This window comes from Amphibalanus amphitrite, unplaced genomic scaffold (genome assembly GCF_019059575.1).
Source record: "Amphibalanus amphitrite isolate SeventyFive unplaced genomic scaffold, NRLGWU_Aamphi_draft 000693F_arrow, whole genome shotgun sequence".
Lineage (NCBI taxonomy): Eukaryota > Metazoa > Arthropoda > Thecostraca > Balanomorpha > Balanidae > Amphibalanus > Amphibalanus amphitrite.
Window position 1 is genome coordinate 345,624 of NW_024882187.1, and position 21,109 is coordinate 366,732.

Below are 21,109 nucleotides of genomic sequence, written 5' to 3' on the forward strand. Positions count from 1 at the left end.
CAGACTCCGACTCTGACTCCGTAGCACTGCTAGAAACCACAGCAGGTCCAGTGGTTTGAATCATTACCCAATCAGCAAGCTTCATTGTGTGACGTCATTTGTGTGCTAGTCACGGCGTCAACCATGCGAAGATCAAAAAGCGCCACCTTGCAGGAAAGCCGTTAGATTTCAGTTGGCGGCGGCGTGCCACGTGGTGCGTGTGCGGTGTGAGTGATGGCAGGGCTTTTTTTTTGAATTTATGTGGATATAGTGGCGCCGAACGTTGTTCGCAGTGTACTTCTTCAAGTGATTGTGCGTTAATGATAATGTTTAGCTTTATTTGTAGCTTGCTCCGTGTTTATTCAAATGACGAGGCGGGCGGTACTCGGTGAAATTTGAAGTCTGGAGTGAGGATGACAACACAGCATTGCACCATGGAAACGAAAGCAAGTGAACTGCGGAATAACATCTGGTTGGAGATAATCGACGGTTAATTATCATTGCTGAAATGCGAGCAACTTCTCACTGTGAATGGACCCGATGTGTTTCGGTGAGTTTTCATTGGATTTCTCCGTAAATATAGGGCCAATATTTTTTGTACTTTATAGTTTGTTGCTGTATACAAGATAGGAATGCCATTGTATGCGATATGCCTGTTTGAACCAATAAATGTAAGAATGTGTCGACACCTTTTTTGGCATCCAATGGACACTCTCGTAACACCTTTAAGGGTGTGTACCAAACTGCACCTCGCTGGGGTGTCAGACGGGTGTCACTTTTGACACCAATACAGGTGTCATTGGGAATCAAACACCGGGTGTCTGACACCCTTTTGGGTGTGCACCCAAAAGGGTATCAGACACCTAAAAGGGTGTCAGACACCCGGTGTTTCATTCCCAATGACACCTGTATTGGTGTCAAAAGTGACACCCGTCTGACACCCCAGCGAGGTGCAGTTTGGTACACACCCTTAAAGGTGTTCCAGGGGAATAATTTTTTTTCTCAGTGTACTTGTTGTTTCCTGCCACTGAGAAAAGACTTTTCATGCCAGCAGTCTGCCAGGCACGCCGTAGGTTTGTGGAGCAAGCGCTGGTGAGGGACAGAGTCAAAGGCTTCGCAAAAGTCTAAGTAAAGCACGTCTATTGGAGTCTGATCCTCAAACGATTTGCTCCAGTGTCCCAGGGCCCCTAATAACTAGATGGGTGCTGCATGAACCGTCGTCGATCTCTTCGCCTCGTAACAACTCACAGCTCCAAGCCGGACCTGGTCGTTTTAGTCAAATGGTCCGACACTTGCCAGCTCTCATTTAATGAGAGGAAATGCAAGGTTCCACACATGGGGCGCGCGAACGAGGACCACCAATACACGATCAGGGGAAATTCAATGTGCGACATTTCGCTAGATCGTGACTTAGGGATCCACATCGACTCGGAGCTGAAGTTCCGCCAACATGCGTCAGTGGTCGTTTCCAAAGCTACTCAGGTGCTTTCTGTCATTCGGCGCTCCTTTACCTTGCTAGACTGTTTCACGCTTCCCCTTTTATATAGGGCGCTAGTTCGCCCACACCTCGAATTCGACAACCTCGTTTCGGGTCCGTTCAACCGCGCGGACCAGAAACTGCTGCAGAAAGGGTACAACGAAGCGCGACACGTATGGTATCCAGCATCAGACACTTAAACTACGAAGAAAGCCTGTCGAAGCTACGTCTTCCATCACTTTACTATAGGCGCAAGCGAGGCGACATGATTTTTCTGTACCAATTGTTCAATGGTGGAGTTGATATCAGTCCAGACAACTTATTCACGCGAGTCGCAAACAGTTACATTCGAGGCCACCCATTCCAGAGCGGTACCTGCAAAGCGAGGAGGTCGGCCATCTCTGTTCGCGCCGTGAATGACTGGAACTCGCTCCCTGCCGAAGTCGAATGCTCGGCATCGCTAAACACCTTCAAAGCGAGCCTGGATGCCCACTGGGCCCATCTCTGGTAGTACCTAGGCCCGGTACCTCCTGTGAACATTTTCCGTTTTATTGGTGGTTGTTGGGTGTGGGCTGAATGCGTATTGGCGTTTTTTTTTTATAGCGTCAGAGGTGTAAGGTGCCTAATTAGCGACCCTTTCCGATTTGCGACCTACCTCCTTACAGAAAAAAAACTGGCATGAGAAAACGGGATAAAAACATCGTCAAAAGGTCAGCCATACTTTGCTTATCAAATTAAATTATTTTACGGTTGTCGATGTTTCTGGTGGGACGTTTCAGGTGAGTTTAAATAAAAATGACGAGTTTCTTATCTAAAACGTGTGTGTTTGGGCCCTCTCTGATGAAAAGCGATGCACATTAGGATGATGCACATTTTTTATTCTGAATCGACATTCTTTTTTCAATTGATTGCCGTTTTCCCATAGTGAATCGCTTAACTGTGCGCAGCATGGCGGTTAAAAATGTGTCGCAACTCATATTTCCTATTTGCGCCTGACATGGTCGCAAATAGCTCAAGAAGGGAAAGAAAGGGGAAAAGTGAGAAATGAAAATGAGGTGTTGCTGAAGCTTGCAATGTGTGGCAGGGGATGCCAAATGTCGTCACCGACTGCAGGGGTGCCGAATCCAGCGCAGACCTCGAATATCATACGAGATAGCCCGCAAAATTTGGGTTTCCGCCTTCTTTTGGCCTTCGGTGCATCACGTGATCAGTTTTTACTTAGGTAAATGTGTTGGATAAACGTTCCTGTTCGAGTGATTGAGTGCTTCTCGTATAGGTTACCTTTTTGAGATCATATTTCATCTTTTCAGGCGTCGCATTTTTGGCCATTTTTAATATGGGGAAACCCATAGACTTATTAGCGACCCTCCCCGGTCGCTAATCGGGAAGAGTTCCCTATTAGCGTTTTTTGCAATGGTTTGCCAAAATGCTCACTACAAATAAGTTAGTGAATATTGGGGCAGAAAATGACTATATTTTAATGGAAAAATGAACGATCTCTCTGAAAATCAAGCCAGTAATACAGTGGCACCAACAGATCGTGAGCAATGACGGTTCAAATTAAGGGGGTCGCTAATTAGGCACCTTACCCTATAGAAGATATCCATGGGACCCAATAGTAATGAAATCTTGCATAGAACCCTCTTCCCAGCCGTCTGGCCCCTGATCGGACTAGAGATTCGCGGAAAAAAATCGGGCGTGTTTCTCATGACGAGAGGGAGCTGATGATTGCCAATTTTAAGATTCTAGATCATTGGTTGACCTTCCAGGTCAGGTCAATGCCCCAAAAGTCGCGAAAATCGGACCGTGCTAGAATTTCGTAATGTGAGGTTGTTGTGGAGTTTTTTCTTTTCGGGGTAGGTACTGATTACGAGTTTCGTTTGGGGTGGGGGTGGGGCAGATTTCGCCCAGTATAACTTTCGAACCGATGGTCGCAGAAAGAGGGAGAGGTCGGCAATCGAAAGCTCTTATCGAGGCGTACTGGAGCATAACATTTTTTTTTGCGAGCCACAGGTCATGTCGAGGTGAGGTCAGGAATAGAAACTGAAAATTTCAACATTTCCTAGTACTTCTGACTTTGGAGCCCAGTTGGCGAATAATGGACAGAGATTGGTCACCCAAAACGTGTTTCTAGGTACTTAGACAAGATGCATTGCATACAATACCTATCATGTGAAGCTAGAGGTCAGGTCAGGTCAACGAAGGTAAACTATCTACCTTCAACATGTGATATATATGCGACACATGTTTTATGGGTCATTTTACTTGTCATTTTACTCAATAAACATATTTAATTAGTGATATGGACCATATTTGGATGAAGTTCAGGTCGAGGTCAGATCAAAGTCAGGTCAAAAAAGGTCAAATTTTGAAGTTGATTGTTCAAGACTACAAAAGGTGTCTATCTGATGAAGTGTTGTTTATAGGTACTAGAGTTACAGGTTTACGCGATAACTGTATGTTTTGATTTATGTTATGTTACGGGTGCATTAGTTTGGGTGATTGACTTGTATTTTTAGCTGTATGATTTGGGTAGATTTGGGTAGCTGTTTTTAATTGAACTGTAAGGGATGGTGATCTACTTGCGGGATGTTCAAGTGTTTTGTATGTTGGGCCCTTTTAGAACTCAACCCTACCCCTACCCTACCCATACCCTACGCCTACCCTACCCTCTACCCTACCTTACCATACCCTACCCTACCCTACCCTACTACCCTACCATACCCTACCCTACCCTACTACCCTACCCTACCCTACTACCCTACCCTACCCTACTACCCTACTCTACCCTACCTTACCCTACCCTACCCTCTACCCTACCCTACTACCCTACCCTACCCTACCCTACCCTACCCTACTACCCTACCCTACCCTATCCTACTACCCTACCCTACTCTACCCTACCCTACCCTACCCTACCCTACTACCCTACTCTACCCTACCCTACCCTACCCTACCATACCCTACCCTACTACCCTAGCCTACCCTACTACCCTACCCTACCCTACCCTACCCTACCCTACCCTACCCTACCTAACTACCCTACCTGACTCTACCCTACCCTACCCTACCATACCCTACCCTACTACCCTACCATACCCTACCCTACCCTACCCTACCCTACCTTACCCTAGTCCCTACCCTATAACCCTACCCTACTACCCTACCCTACCCTACCCTACCCTACCCTTCCCTACCCCTACCCCTACCCTACCCTACCTTATCATACCCTATACCCTACCCTACTCTTACACTACACTACCCTACCCTACCCTTCCCTACCCTACCCTACACTACCCTAACCTACCCTACCCTACCCTACCCTACCCTACCCTATCCTACCCTACCCTGTCCTACCCTACCCTACCCTACCCTACCCTACCCTACCTACCCTACCCTACCCAACACTACACTACCTTACACTACCACCGACAGTCCAAGTTTCAGTTAAATCGGCCGAGAAACGGCCGAGATATTGCAAAAACAAATTAATTGTATTTACTGGCGAATCCTCATGGCGAGCGGTGCCTTGTGTCGGCCTTCGTTGTCAAAGGTCAATGACCTGCCGGCTCTGTTGCTTTCCACTCAGTTTTTTAAGCGAACAACTGAGCCTAAAGCACGTGCCCTCTGCTCGGCGCCGGTCGCGGCCCCGCCACGTGCACACCGCTGAACCCACACCGTCGAAAATTTAATACGACAAATGAGTGCACGCGATCGACTTGGCGTGAAAATTTCACCCCCGTAGCCCTTACCGTTTCCGAGCAATAGCCTGTTTTTGCCGATTCTAATGCTAACCCTATGGCGCACATGAGCACGCGCCACGGGCGCACCCCCGGCCGCATCGTGCCCAAAATTTAATACGACCTGTTTTATTACGTGACCCACGACTGGTAAAAATTTCACCCTCCTGCGTCAATCGACGGCGCCGCAATAAGCCTTTTAGGGAGTAACCCCGACGGCGTGGGCGGCGGACTTTTTAGGATTTATAATATAGACTAGAGGTACAGGTTTACGCGATAACCAGGGGCCCGGGAACGATTTTCAAGTTGGGGGGGCGAGCCTAAAATGCCTGACATGATGCATATGAAGCAGTGGCGTAGTTAGGGGTCTAAGGGGACACGTACCCCACCCCCCCCACCCCCCACCCATCGGGTTGAAAGGGACCCTCGGGTCCGAGAGGACCTGCGGTGCCATTTGACCGCTGAGGGTTAACGATGGCCATATTTCGACTCAGAATGGCCTCATAGGTCTCGTTAGAGCACCTTATGGGCCCTAAATAACCACACTAAAATCTCAACAAGGGCCCCACGCCGGCTTCTGAGGGAATCTTGCAGATTTTAAGGGCCCCTCGGTGGTCTCCAAAGGCCCGTTACTGGCCTCTGAGAGTTCTTACCGGCCTATGAGGGGCCAGTTCTAGGGACATTTCCCGCCTGTGATGGTCACACACTTATTTTTCCGAGGGTCCCATAACGGCAACTTTGGGGGCCCTCATCGGCGCCTATGAGGGCCCACACCGGTGTCTCTGAGCGTTTCACACCCCCAACTCTGAGTGCCTATACCAGTGCCTTTTAAAGCCCTATATCGGCGGCTCTGAGGACCCAACAGTCAACACCTGCGCATCTAAAGGCCACCCACTGGAAACTTTTGAGGGCCCCACACCGGTGACTCTGAGCCCTGAGGGCCCCACCGGCGTCTGACAGTACCATGCCGGTCTCTAAGGACCCCACAAGACTTCTTCTGCCGGCCTAAGGGCCCCGTGCCGGTCACTGAGAACCCCCTGTTGGTTTGTAGAGGGTTCGCGTCAGCAGCTCTAAAGACCCCACACCCGTCTGTAACGGCTCCACACCAGCGTCTATGAGATCCCAGAGCAACGCCTGTAAGGACCCTCACCGGCGCCTCTGAGAGAATCACACTAGCACCTCTGTGCGCCCGAACCGGCACCTGCATGGCGGCCCCACACCAGTGCCTCCCTTACCGGCGGCTCTGAGGGCCCTACGCCATTGATTCTGAGGGTGCCACCGATAACTGAAGGCACCACACAAGCCCTTAGTGTCGCTGAGCTTTAATCCCATAGATACCGGCCTTCCGAGGGCGCCACGTCAGTGCACTCATTGCCCCACACCCCTCCCTCACACCCGGAGCGGGTAAACTGTGTTATACCTACATTATAGCAACGATTTTACCACCGTTGTACGTTATATATTTCTCAAAGTTTTCTCAAAATGGTCTAGTATAAAATCTGGCCTGCCAAACTCATGGCCAAGGCCAGGCCCAAACCAAAGCGGGATGACAATAGCAGATGTTGTGAAATCGATACTGTATCAGCAGAAACCATTCAGATGGCTAGGAAAATGCCGTGTGATGATGTTTAGATGGAAAACAAGAAGGAAAGAAGTCCGGAAAAGGGAAGAAAGATCCTTTCACGCTGCCTCAATGTTGAGGGGGCGCCGCCCCCTCGGCTCTCAAGTTGGGGGGGCAAGCGCCCCCGCTGCCCCCCCTGTTCCCGGGTCTATGGCGATAACTGTATGCTTTGATTTATGTTATGTTACGGGTGCATTAGTTTGGGTTTGTATTTTTAGCTGTATTATTTGGGTAGATTTGGGTAGCTGTTTTTAATTGAACTGTAAGGGATGGTGATAGTTGCGGGGTGTTCAAGTGTTTTGTATGTTGGGCCCTTTTTGAACTCAACCCTACCCCTACCCTACCCCTACCCTACCCCTACCCTACCCCTACCCTACCCCTACCCTATCCTACCCTACCCTCTACCCTACCCTACCCTACCCTACCTTACCACTACCCTACCCTACCCTACCCTACCCTACCCTACTCCTACCCTACCCTACCCTATCCTACCCATACCCTACCCTACCCTACCCTACTCCTACACTACCCTACCCTACCCTACCCTACCCTACCCTACCCTACCTTTACACTACCCTACCCTACCCTACCCTACCCTACCCTACCCTTACACTACCCTACCCTACCCTACCCTACCCTACCCTACCCTACTCCTACACTACCCTACCCTACCCTACCCTACCCTACCCTACCCTACCCTACCCTACCTTTACACTACCCTACCCTACCCTACCCTACCCTACCCTTACCCTACCCTACCCTACCCTACCCTTACACTACCCTACCCTACCCTACCCTACCCTACCCCTACCCTACAATCCCCTACCCTACCTTACCCTACCCTACAATCCCCTACCCAACCCTACCCTACCCTACCCTACCCTATTCTACCCTACCCTACCCTACCCTACCCTACCCTATTCTACCCTACCCTACCCTACCCTACCCTACCCTACCCTACCCTACCCTACGACTACCCCTACCCTACCCTACCCTACCCTACCCTACCCTACCCTACCCTAAACTACACTACCACCGACAGTCCAAGTTTCAGCTAAATCGGCCCAGAAACGGCTGAGATATTGCAAAAACAAATTTATCGTATTTACTGGCGAATCCCCTTGGCGAGGGGTGCCCGGCGCCGGTATTCGTTGTCAAAGGTCAATGACCTGCCGGCTCTGATGCTTTTCACTCAGGTTTTTAAGCGAACAACTGAGCCTAAAGCACGTGCCTTCTGCTCGGCACCGGTCGCGGCCCCACCACGTGCACACCGCTGAACCCACACCGTCGAAAATTTAATACGACAAATGAGTGCACGCGACCGACTTGGCGTGAAAATTTCACCCCCGTAGCCCTCACCGTTCCCGAGCAATAGCCTGTTTTTGCCGATTCTAATGCTAACCCTATGGCGCACATGAGCACGCGCCACGGGCGCACCCTCGGCCGCATCGTGCCCAAAATTTGATACGACCTGTTCAATTACGTGACCCACGAGTGGCAAAAATTTCACCCTCCTGCGTCCATCGACAGCGCCGCAATAAGCCTTTTTGGGAGTAACCCCGACGGCGGCGGCGTGGGCGGCGGCGGACTTTTTAAGATTTATAATAGTAGATTACAAAAGGTCTCTATCTGAGGCCTGTTTCACTAACAAATAAAGTGTGTAATTACAAAGAAAAAACTTGAGTTTAAAAGAAATAATTACCAACATTTGAAATTTGGATTTCACGAAACCTTCGGGCATGAATTTTGAGTTTAAAATTTACCAACTTTTTTACAAGAAAAAAGTTTGTAAGAAACATCGAAATCGCAAACTTTCTGTTTCACGAAGACCAAAAACTTGAAAGAAAACGTTGTACTTACAAACCCGAAATTCCAGTGGCCCTTACGTTCGGAATTTTATTACTTTTTGTGCAATGATGCAAAGCAATCAATTATTTAAAACAAATATGATATACAGAGTCATTATATGCTTTTTTCACTTAGCACATTCCCTACGAACCAGCTACGAGCAATAAATAAATATCGTCATGTTTTGTCATTCGCGCGCCATAATTGCATTCAACAGTCTTCTGCTGTCAAATGTTTTACGTGTTATTTTCTTTCAATAATAAGATGTTGTGAACTATAATTTATACCATTCAGAAACAGCATCATTATTTTTAATTTATTCCTGCAATTTCTGACATGAATACTAGACATAGTTTGATAAAAAGAAGCAGTATCTGTAACATGTTATAGTTCTTGATTAAAAACAATTTTACTGTTTACAAGTTTATTTACCAACTCTTTTTATCGGAGGTGCCGCTGGTGATGAAGTTTAGTGAAATCCGATTTTACATAGTTTGCAAAAATACTTATGAATTGTAAAGTTCAAACACTTGTAATCGCAAGTTTTTAGTGAAACAGGCCTATGCAGTTTTCGCGACAAATCGGATGGTTTTATTTTGTTTTATCTACGAGGTCGAGTACCTACTTCAACAAAAACAAAATTGAGATTGTTATACCCTGACACTACTAAATTTGAGGAAACTTCCTACGTTTAAACCGAATTTTCAAAACTAGGGATGTAGGTGCACAGACCTTACCTCTCTAACATATATTAAATAATCCGTTTTGTTTTTTGATAGTCAATTTTGGATTTATAACGATTCTCTCCTAAAGTATTTGGAAGATTTTCGGTCAGCATACAAAAATTTCAAATACCGAGGCAGCCCTTTGAAAGACAAACTTTACGCACATACATGCTTTCTATTACGCCTTGATTCCTTAACAACTTAACTCTTAAGATGTTAGAGGCGTTTAAAGTTGCAGTTAAGCGAAAATGGCGTGAGGTGACCTTTATAAAACGTCATTTTCTCCTTTTTCCGACGGATTTTGCTCCAATTTTCAAGGAACATGTCAAATTTATGTATGATAAAGTACTTAAAGTTTGACGTTGCTGGCTTAGCGAATTTAGAAGCCCTTGGTGAAAAACGGGAGGGGCAGATTCTCCCCCCCCACTTCCCCCCCACAGTAGGGTGCGGGTTATGCCGAAGGAGTTATAGAGAAATTATTCAAGTATTTGGTGCTGTTTGGTGCTGAATGGTAGGAGCTCTGGGCGGCAAGCAGGCCGGCGCGTGGCCACGATTTGAAAATCGGGCAACTTTGAGACGAATGACTGGATTGGCGCCTCAGCCACCTTCTTCTACACGTACCTACACTGAATAACTTTGGAAGTTAAAGAAAAACCTGATGATACCTTTGATGATAAAAATATCAATGGTAATGTCACTATCAGTGTTTTCTCGAATACATAGGTAACTGAGATCAGCTTGTTTGGGCCGCATAGTTTTGTACCTATTGCCGTGTCATGTTTGGATTAATACAAATATTTATTAACTTTCCCAAACGAGTATACCTAAGACTGTGACGCTGTTTTGTTTCTTTTCCAGAGCTAGCTGAGTTTGAAAAGAACGTATCCAGAAATATTTATAAACACAATGCCTACAGGTAGGTCAGGATGTTGAGCTAAGACATTGTTTCAGTTAAGGACATGATGTGGAGTTTGTTAATGTAATAAGTGAAACGATTTCTTGTGCAGTTAAGTCCTAATTCACTTATTACATTGTTTCAGCTCTTTTAATGCGTTTCCAGGCGGACAATTTTTAGCGGACGCTGGCCCCGATGGGAGCTGCGAGCTACACGTCCCCTCTCTGTACCTCCCACACTGACACCCGCCGGTGGTGTGTGCTGTCCCAGAGAGTATCTACTATCTACTGTCCCACACTGACACCCGTCGGTGGTGTGTGCTGTCCCAGAGAGTATCTACAGTCCCACACTGACACCCGCCGGTGGTGTGTGCTGTCCCAGAGAGTATCTACAGTCCCACACTGACACCCGCCGGTGGTGTGTGCTGTCCCAGAGAGTATCTACAGTCCCACACTGACACCCGCCGGTGGTGTGTGCTGTCCCAGAGAGTATCTACAGTCGCACACTGACACCAGCCGGTGGTGTGTGCTGTCCCAGAGAGTATCTACAGTCCCACTCTGACACCCGCCGGTGGTGTGTGCTGTCCCAGAGAGTATCTACAGTCCCACACTGACACCCGCCGGTGGTGTGTGCTGTCCCAGAGAGTATCTACAGTCCCACTCTGACACCCGCCGGTGGTGTGTGCTGTCCCAGAGAGTATCTACAGTCCCACACTGACACCCGCCGGTGGTGTGTGTTGTCCCAGAGAGTATCTACAGTCCCACACTGACACCCGCCGGTGGTGTGTGCTGTCCCAGAGAGTATCTACAGTCCCACATTGACACCCGCCGGTAGTGTGTGCTGTCCCAGAGAGTAGCTACAGTCCCACACTGACACCCGCCGGTGGTGTGTGCTGTCCCAGAGAGTATCTACAGTCCCACACTGACACCCGCCGGTGTTGTGTGCTGTCCCAGAGAGTATCTACAGTCCCACACTGACACAGGCCGGTGGTGTGTGCTGTCCCGGAGAGTATCTACAGTCCCACACTGACACCCGCCGGTGTTGTGTGCTGTCCCAGAGAGTATCTACAGTCCCACACTGACACAGGCCGGTGGTGTGTGTGCTGTCCCAGAGAGTATCTACAGTCCCACACTGACACCCGCCGGTGGTGTGTGTGCTGTCCCAGAGAGTATCTACAGTCCCACTCTGACACCCGCCGGTGGTGTGTGCTGTCCCAGAGAGTATCTACAGTCCCACACTGACACCCGCCGGTGGTGTGTGCTGTCCCAGAGAGTATCTACAGTCCCACACTGACACCCGCCGGTAGTGTGTGCTGTCCCAGAGAGTATCTACAGTCCCACTCTGACACCCGCCGGTGGTGTGTGCTGTCCCAGAGAGTATCTACAGTCCCACACTGACACCCGCCGGTGGTGTGTGCTGTCCCAGAGAGTATCTACAGTCCCACACTGACACCCGCCGGTGGTGTGTGCTGTCCCAGAGAGTATCTACAGTCCCACACTGACACCAGCCGGTGGTGTGTGCTGTCCCAGAGAGTTTCTACAGTCCCACACTGACACCCGCCGGTAGTGTGTGCTGTCCCAGAGAGTATCTACAGTCCCACACTGACACCCGTCGACCACACTGACACCCGCCGGTGGTGTGTGTTGTCCCAGAGAGTATCTACAGTCCCACACTGACACCCGCCGGTGGTGTGTGCTGTCCCAGAGAGTATCTACAGTCCCACACTGACACCAGCCGGTGGTGTGCGCTGTCCCAGAGAGTATCTACAGTCCCACACTGACACCCGCCGGTGGTGTGTGCTGTCCCAGAGAGTATCTACAGTACCACACTGACACCCGCCGGTGTTGTGTGCTGTCCCAGAGAGTATCTACAGTCCCACACTGACACCCGCCGGTGGTGTGTGTGCTGTCCCAGAGAGTATCTACAGTCCCACACTGACACCCGCCGGTGGTGTGTGTGCTGTCCCATAGAGTATCTACAGTCCCACTCTGACACCCGCCGGTGGTGTGTGCTGTCCCAGAGAGTATCTACAGTCCCACTCTGACACCCGCCGGTGGTGTTGTAGGGATCATCTATGCGATTTATCATCTATGCGATTTGTCATCTATGCGATTTGTTATTTCATGCTGTCATTTTCATTTATATTGTCACCGCTTTATTAATCAATCTGTTACCTGTTGTCAATTGCGCGTCAAGTTTGTTTGTTATTTGTAAACCGGCCTGCCGCTGGCCTCAACCTTCCTAGTAACCGCTGTGCCATACGCTATAGAACGTGTCGTGCAAAGGTCACGGCGGCACCCCTGAGGCGGCCGCTGCCCGTACGTTTAGGAGCCCATTGTCGTGACGTCATGACTGTGGACAAAGGTCGCGGTAGGGGCTCTCCCGGCAGCCCGACGTGATCTCCGTTGTTCGACCTTAGCCTCTCGTCATGCCCGCGGACAGCGCACAGTCCGGCGCCGCAGCTCAAGACCCAGCCAGCGTTCCAGCTTCAGCCTCCGAGTCAACTCATCGGCCCATGGCTAGCTTCCGGCTACCACCATACTCTCCGGAGGAGCCCGACCTGTGGCTACTGCAGGTGCAGTGCGCTTTCGACGTCAGCGGGGTCGACTCCGACGAGCTGAGGTTTAAGCTCCTCGTCGCAAACCTCCCCGCCAACATCGCCGTCCAGGTCAAGGACGTCATCCGGTCATCTCGGTCTTTTGACGTGCTGTGTGCAGCGCTCCAAGCCCGCCTGGCACAGTCACGCGCCGACCGACTACAAGCCCTGCTCGGCCGCCAGCAGCTCGGCGATCAGAAGCCGACGGCGCTGTTGCGCTCAATGCGCAACGAGCTAGCCGCAGCCGGGGACGCCCCGGTTGATACGGAGCTCTTCCGTACCCTATTTCAACAACGGCTACCGCAACCCGTCCGTGCTGCTCTCGCCCTCCTGCCAGCCGACAGTACGCTTGACGCACTGGCAGAAGCGGCCGACCGGTACCTGGAAGCTAGCGGACCCGACCCACGGCTATCAGCGATCGCGGCACAGCCGTACACACAGCCGGCACCGCCCATCGCTGCTGCAGTGACAGCCCCAGCGCCAGCTGCAACCCCTGCGCTGGACACCGTCATCGCCTCCCTGGTCGCTAAGATGGAGCGCCTGGAGGCCAGCAACCGACGACTCGAGGACGCCGTGCGGCGCGACCGCAGCCGTTCCCGGCCGCGCCAAGCGTCTCGCCAGTCACGCCGCCCGTCACCGGCTCGTCCTTCAACGCCGCCGCACGACGACACGCTGTGTTGGTACCACCAGCGATTCGGCGCCCAAGCGCGCCGATGCAAGTTGCCGTGCTCCTGGATCGCCTCGGAAAACTGAGGCGCCCCGTGCTGATGGCGCAAAGCACGGGCGCCCCTCCTGCCGCGCCACTCCTCTTCGTGAGGGACACGGAGACGGACCGGCAATTTCTAGTCGACACCGGGGCGCAGGTCAGCGTGCTGCCTCGCCGCTGCCTGCCCAACGGGTCTACGCTGACCCCTGCTCCTGTCGGCCAGCAGCTCGTCGCGGCAAACGGTTCACCGATCGCGGTGCACGGCACCTGCCTGCTGGACGTCACCTTGAGTCAGCAGCACCGCCTGAAACATCGATTCTTCGTCACCGACGTCACCACACCCATCTTGGGCACCGACTTCCTGGCCGCACATCACCTCGTCGTGGACGTTGCCAACCAGCGTCTCCTGCGGGACGGCACCGTCTGCGCCAGCGCCGAGCGGTCACGGCTGTGCTCCATCGGAGTGCGTCTCGTCCGGGAGCAGGCTGCTGCTCGCTTCGCAGCTGTCCTCGCCCGGTACCCGGATGTGACCTCACCAAAACCTGGACCGACACCGGTGAAGCACAACGTGACGCACCACATCGTCACCAAGGGTCCACCGGTGTACCAGCGGCCACGACGCCTCCCGCTGGAGCGCCTTCAAATCGCACGTGCCGAGTTCAACAAGATGCTCCAGCAAGGCACCATTCGACCGTCCAGCAGCAGCAACAGCGGCAACAGCAGCAGCAGCAGCAGCAGCAGCAGCAGCAGCAGCAGCAACAGCAGCAGCAACAGCAGCAGCAGCAGCAGCAGAGGCAACAGCAGCAATACCGGCAACACCACACTGCGGCTTCCCGGCGAGTTCTTCATCAGCAGCCAAGCCTCAGCAGCATCACCGGCCGGCTTCGTACAGGACCTGAAGCGCGCCATGTCTCAGGTGCGGCCGACACTCCCACGTCCGGTCCAGCGCGCCACGTACGTCCCGACGGCACTCCAGACGGCGACACACGTCTTCGTGCGCAGGGACTGTCACCGCTACCCGCTGGACGCTCCATACGACGGACCGTTCCCGGTTACCGAAAGGACCACCAAAACCATCACCATCGACCGTCGACAGAAAAAGGAAGTCATCAGCATCGACCGGTGTAAGGCCGCCTTCCTGGAGACGCCAGACGAATCCGGTCATCGACAGCCTGACCTGCCGACTGTGCAGCCGCACGGTACTCAGTCCAGCGGCCCGCCGGCCGCGCCACCGCTCAGCAATGAGCCCAGCGGCCCGGAGCTTCTGATCTACGGTGACGCACCAAATCGCCCGGCAGCCGTCGCTCAGGCTGACGCTGCACCATTGCAGCCTCAGCCGATACTACGGACGACCCGCTCCGGCCGCGTCGTACGACCTCCGGTAAGATATCGCCATGTCACTTTTGTCCGCGACATGTCTGGCGAGGGGGTACTGTAGGGATCATCTATGCGATTTATCATCTATGCGATTTGTCATCTATGCGATTTGTTATTTCATGCTGTCATTTTCATTTATATTGTCACCGCTTTATTAATCAATCTGTTACCTGTTGTCAATTGCGCGTCAAGTTTGTTTGTTATTTGTAAACCGGCCTGCCGCTGGCCTCAACCTTCCTAGTAACCGCTGTGCCATACGCTATAGAACGTGTCGTGCAAAGGTCACGGCGGCACCCCTGAGGCGGCCGCTGCCCGTACGTTTAGGAGCCCATTGTCGTGACGTCATGACTGTGGACAAAGGTCGCGGTAGGGGCTCTCCCGGCAGCCGGACGGTGACTCATACGTTGAGCTTGTCTCTCGCCGCGCCTGCGGGCATATTGGTAGTACTAGGGACGGCCAGCATGTTACCGCGGTTTTCGGCGACATTGTCAATTCGTTTTTCGACTCTGCTGTTCGCTGCAAGACCAATACACATAGAAAACGGCTCGGGCATTTGGAGAAGAGCGGCTACTCTGAGGCGAGGGAAGAACACGGAGATTCACGCAAACGACCTGACTAGGTTGCACCGGCCACAGTCGACCGAGGTGGGCTTCCGCGCCCTTAAAGACGCCTCTGACTGGCCATTGCGCTGACACCCTGGTCGGACCACGGTCATTGATCGGACCCTGCCACTGGTTCGTGCTCAGGCTGCCTTAGCGGGTAGACCTGCTCGACCAGACGCCCACTGGTGGGCGAGTGCTCGGTTCCGACTTTCACCGCCGGTCCAACAGCGTTCTGCTGGTTCCCGCCGATCCGGTTACGACACCGCAAGTGCCGTACCGACTCGGGCGTCCCAGGTGGGCGTAACGGTTACCACACCAGTTCGCGACCCCCAGGCTCTGTCAGCCGTCGTACGGCTCTCGGACGGACACTCTAATAGATCAGCCACAGATCAATAGATTGTCACGGACCGTCCGTCCAGCCACGCGCTACACACAGCGCAGTACGACAGTGTGTGCTGTCCCAGAGAGTATCTACAGTCCCACACTGACACCCGCCGGTGGTGTGTGCTGTCCCAGAGAGTATCTACAGTCCCACACTGACACCCGCCGGTGGTGTGTGCTGTCCCAGAGAGTATCTACAGTCCCACACTGACACCCGCCGGTGGTGTGTGCTGTCCCAGAGAGTATCTACAGTCCCACACTGACACCCGCCGGTGGTGTGTGCTGTCCCAGAGAGTATCTACAGTCCCACATTGACACCCGCCGGTGGTGTGTGCTGTCCCAGAGAGTATCTACAGTCCCACACTGACACCCGCCGGTGGTGTGTGCTGTCCCAGAGAGTATCTACAGTCCCACTCTGACACCCGCCGGTGGTGTGTGCTGTCCCGGAGAGTATCTACAGTCCCACACTGACACCAGCCGGTGGTGTGTGCTGTCCCAGAGAGTATCTACAGTCCCACACTGACACCCGCCGGTGGTGTGTGCTGTCCCAGAGAGTATCTACAGTCCCACACTGACACCCGCCGGTGGTGTGTGCTGTCCCAGAGAGTATCTACAGTCCCACACTGACACCCGCCGGTGGTGTGTGCTGTCCCAGAGAGTATCTACAGTCGCACACTGACACCAGCCGGTGGTGTGTGCTGTCCCAGAGAGTATCTACAGTCCCACTCTGACACCCGCCGGTGGTGTGTGCTGTCCCAGAGAGTATCTACAGTCCCACACTGACACCCGCCGGTGGTGTGTGCTGTCCCAGAGAGTATCTACAGTCCCACTCTGACACCCGCCGGTGGTGTGTGCTGTCCCAGAGAGTATCTACAGTCCCACACTGACACCCGCCGGTGGTGTGTGTTGTCCCAGAGAGTATCTACAGTCCCACACTGACACCCGCCGGTGGTGTGTGCTGTCCCAGAGAGTATCTACAGTCCCACATTGACACCCGCCGGTAGTGTGTGCTGTCCCAGAGAGTAGCTACAGTCCCACACTGACACCCGCCGGTGGTGTGTGCTGTCCCAGAGAGTATCTACAGTCCCACACTGACACCCGCCGGTGTTGTGTGCTGTCCCAGAGAGTATCTACAGTCCCACACTGACACAGGCCGGTGGTGTGTGCTGTCCCGGAGAGTATCTACAGTCCCACACTGACACCCGCCGGTGTTGTGTGCTGTCCCAGAGAGTATCTACAGTCCCACACTGACACAGGCCGGTGGTGTGTGTGCTGTCCCAGAGAGTATCTACAGTCCCACACTGACACCCGCCGGTGGTGTGTGTGCTGTCCCAGAGAGTATCTACAGTCCCACTCTGACACCCGCCGGTGGTGTGTGCTGTCCCAGAGAGTATCTACAGTCCCACACTGACACCCGCCGGTGGTGTGTGCTGTCCCAGAGAGTATCTACAGTCCCACACTGACACCCGCCGGTAGTGTGTGCTGTCCCAGAGAGTATCTACAGTCCCACTCTGACACCCGCCGGTGGTGTGTACTGTCCCAGAGAGTATCTACAGTCCCACACTGACACCCGCCGGTGGTGTGTGCTGTCCCAGAGAGTATCTACAGTCCCACACTGACACCCGCCGGTGGTGTGTGCTGTCCCAGAGAGTATCTACAGTCCCACACTGACACCAGCCGGTGGTGTGTGCTGTCCCAGAGAGTTTCTACAGTCCCACACTGACACCCGCCGGTAGTGTGTGCTGTCCCAGAGAGTATCTACAGTCCCACACTGACACCCGTCGACCACACTGACACCCGCCGGTGGTGTGTGTTGTCCCAGAGAGTATCTACAGTCCCACACTGACACCCGCCGGTGGTGTGTGCTGTCCCAGAGAGTATCTACAGTCCCACACTGACACCAGCCGGTGGTGTGCGCTGTCCCAGAGAGTATCTACAGTCCCACACTGACACCCGCCGGTGGTGTGTGCTGTCCCAGAGAGTATCTACAGTACCACACTGACACCCGCCGGTGTTGTGTGCTGTCCCAGAGAGTATCTACAGTCCCACACTGACACCCGCCGGTGGTGTGTGTGCTGTCCCAGAGAGTATCTACAGTCCCACACTGACACCCGCCGGTGGTGTGTGTGCTGTCCCAGAGAGTATCTACAGTCCCACTCTGACACCCGCCGGTGGTGTGTGCTGTCCCAGAGAGTATCTACAGTCCCACTCTGACACCCGCCGGTGGTGTGTGCTGTCCCAGAGAGTATCTACAGTCCCACACTGACACCCGCCGGTGGTGTGTGCTGTCCCAGAGAGTATCTACAGTCCCACACTGACACCCGCCGGTGGTGTGTGCTGTCCCAGAGAGTATCTACAGTCCCACACTGACACCCGCCGGTGGTGTGTGCTGTCCCAGAGAGTATCTACAGTCCCACACTGACACCCGCCGGTGGTGTGTGCTGTCCCAGAGAGTATCTACAGTCCCACATTGACACCCGCCGGTGGTGTGTGCTGTCCCAGAGAGTATCTACAGTCCCACACTGACACCCGCCGGTGGTGTGTGCTGTCCCAGAGAGTATCTACAGTCCCACTCTGACACCCGCCGGTGGTGTGTGCTGTCCCGGAGAGTATCTACAGTCCCACACTGACACCAGCCGGTGGTGTGTGCTGTCCCAGAGAGTATCTACAGTCCCACACTGACACCCGCCGGTGGTGTGTGCTGTCCCAGAGAGTATCTACAGTCCCACATTGACACCCGCCGGTGGTGTGTGCTGTCCCAGAGAGTATCTACAGTCCCACACTGACACCCGCCGGTGGTGTGTGCTGTCCCAGAGAGTATCTACAGTCCCACTCTGACACCCGCCGGTGGTGTGTGCTGTCCCAGAGAGTATCTACAGTCCCACATTGACACCCGCCGGTGGTGTGTGCTGTCCCAGAGAGTATCTACAGTCCCACACTGACACCCGCCGGTGGTGTGTGCTGTCCCAGAGAGTATCTACAGTCCCACACTGACACCCGCCGGTGGTGTGTGCTGTCCCAGAGAGTATCTACAGTCCCACACTGACACCCGCCGGTGGTGTGTGCTGTCCCAGAGAGTATCTACAGTCCCACACTGACACCCGCCGGTGGTGTGTGCTGTCCCAGAGAGTATCTACAGTCCCACATTGACACCCGCCGGTGGTGTGTGTGCTGTCCCAGAGAGTATCTACAGTCCCACTCTGACACCCGCCGGTGGTGTGTGCTGTCCCAGAGAGTATCTACAGTCCCACTCTGACACCCGCCGGTGGTGTGTGCTGTCCCGGAGAGTATCTACAGTCCCACACTGACACCAGCCGGTGGTGTGTGCTGTCCCAGAGAGTATCTACAGTCCCACACTGACACCCTCTGGTGGTGTGTGCTGTCCCAGAGAGTATCTACAGTCCCACACTGACACCAGCCGGTGGTGTGTGCTGTCCCAGAGAGTATCTACAGTCCCACACTGACACCCTCTGGTGGTGTGTGCTGTCCCAGGAAGGCGGCCTCTGTGCTGTCCCACCACCCGGAGCGAATCACCTCCGGAGAACAGGCCCGCCAGCTGGCCGGCGTCGGGCGCAAAATCGCCGACAAAATCGACGAGTTTCTGCAGACGGGTCACCTGCGCAAGCTGGACAAGGTAGGAGGGGCAGGGGACGAGGTCACATGGGCCCAGCCATGTGGCCCAGCCGTACTAACTGCGGTAAATAGGATTTGGCAGCACTGGCTAAAGTTCAGCTACAGCAAATGCTATTAAACACAAAATGATTTCTACGTATTTCGGTTTATCGTATATTGACGTTCCCGCGAATTAGCTCGTTCAGTTATGATAGACGCGTGTTACCGGCAGTGGTGCGGGCCGCGTGCCGCCGGGGGAGGGGAGTTGGTAGTGTCGCCGGGGGAGGGGAGTTGGTAGTGTCGCCGGGGAGGGGGCAGTGTCGCCGGGGAGGGGTGAGGGGGGCAGTGTCGCCGGGGAGGGGGGGCAGTGTCGCTGGGTAGGTGACCGGGGCGCGGGCGGCCGCCGGTAACCCGCTGACGCCGGCCGCGCTCTGCCGTCCGTCAGATCCGCGCCAGTGACGTAGCCGTGGCCACCGCTGAGCTGAGCCGAGTGTCGGGCATTGGACCGGCCAAGGCGCGCCAGCTCATCGACGGCGGCGTCCGCACCCTGGAGGAGCTGCGAGCGCGGCCCGAGCTGCTCAACCGCCACCAGACGCTGGGACTCAGGTGGGGGGCTCAACCAACACCAGACGCTGGGACTCGGGTGGGGGAGGGGGGCTCAACCGCCAGCAGACGCTGGGACTCAGGTGGGGGAGGGGGGCTCAACCGCCACCAGACGCTGGGCCTCAGGTGGGGAGCTCAGTCACCAGCATATGCTGGGACTCAGGTGGGCGCGGCAGGGCGCTGGGGCGGAGAGACGTACCCAGTCTGCCTAGAGTGGTGGGCCAGACTAGTCATTGTTAACCTTGGTAGGGGGGGGGGGGGAGATATTCTGGAATCTGGATAGGTTTAGAGTACAATGAGGATATTCAGCAAATGAGCAGTTGGGACGTACCGCTCCGTTACTGCTAGTTACCGCTCAGTTACGGCTCAGTTACGGCTCAGTTACCGCTCAGTTACCGGTCAACTACTGCTCAGTCACTGCTCAGTTCCCGGTCAGGCTAGCTGGCCGACGTGTTGTATATCGCGTGGCGCCTCCCCCGTTTTTAGCGCTCTGTCTGCTGTAGGTAGGTTACCGTTTTGAGTGCTCTGTGTGTGTCTGTATCTGTACAGGTACGTGACCGAGTTCGAGAGTCGTATCCCGCGCCAGGAGGTGGCTGCCATCGAGCGGCACGTGCTGCAGAGAGTGGCAGAGCTGGACGGACGGTACCGGGCCACCGTCTGCGGCAGCTACCGGTCAGTTACCGGGCCACCGTCTGCGGCAGCTACCGGTCAGTTACCGGGCAGTTAATGGTCAGTTACCGGGCCACCGTCTGCGGCAGCTACCGGTCAGTTATCGGGCCACCGTCTGCGGCAGCTACCGGTCAGTTATCGGGCCACCGTCTGCGGCAGCTACCGGTCAGTTATCGGGCAGTTAATGGTCAGTTACCGGGCCACCGTCTGCGGCAGCTACCGGTCAGTTATCGGGCCACCGTCTGCGGCCAGGCAGTTAACGGTCAGCTACCGGTCAG

The 21,109-nt window shown here is 53.9% G+C and overlaps 1 protein-coding gene across 6 annotated transcripts in view; it reads left to right on the plus strand.

The window, feature by feature from the left end:
* The window catches only part of LOC122364715 (DNA polymerase beta-like), a 37,862-nt gene extending 16,958 nt beyond the window's left edge, over positions 1 to 20,904 (plus strand). For 3 of the 6 annotated variants that reach the window (XM_043335373.1, XM_043335374.1, XM_043335372.1), the window contains 2 exons: positions 20,005 to 20,165; positions 20,712 to 20,904. In XM_043335373.1, coding sequence (XP_043191308.1) covers positions 20,005 to 20,165; positions 20,712 to 20,889 — 339 coding nt within the window. In that variant the 3' untranslated portion in view covers positions 20,890 to 20,904. Of the gene's footprint in view, positions 1 to 1,834; positions 1,964 to 10,248; positions 10,307 to 19,439; positions 19,582 to 20,004; positions 20,166 to 20,711 lie in introns of those variants that run through there. The other 3 variants (XM_043335376.1, XM_043335371.1, XM_043335375.1) reach the window with 3 other exon arrangements.
* Positions 20,905 to 21,109: the final 205 nt, after the last annotated feature.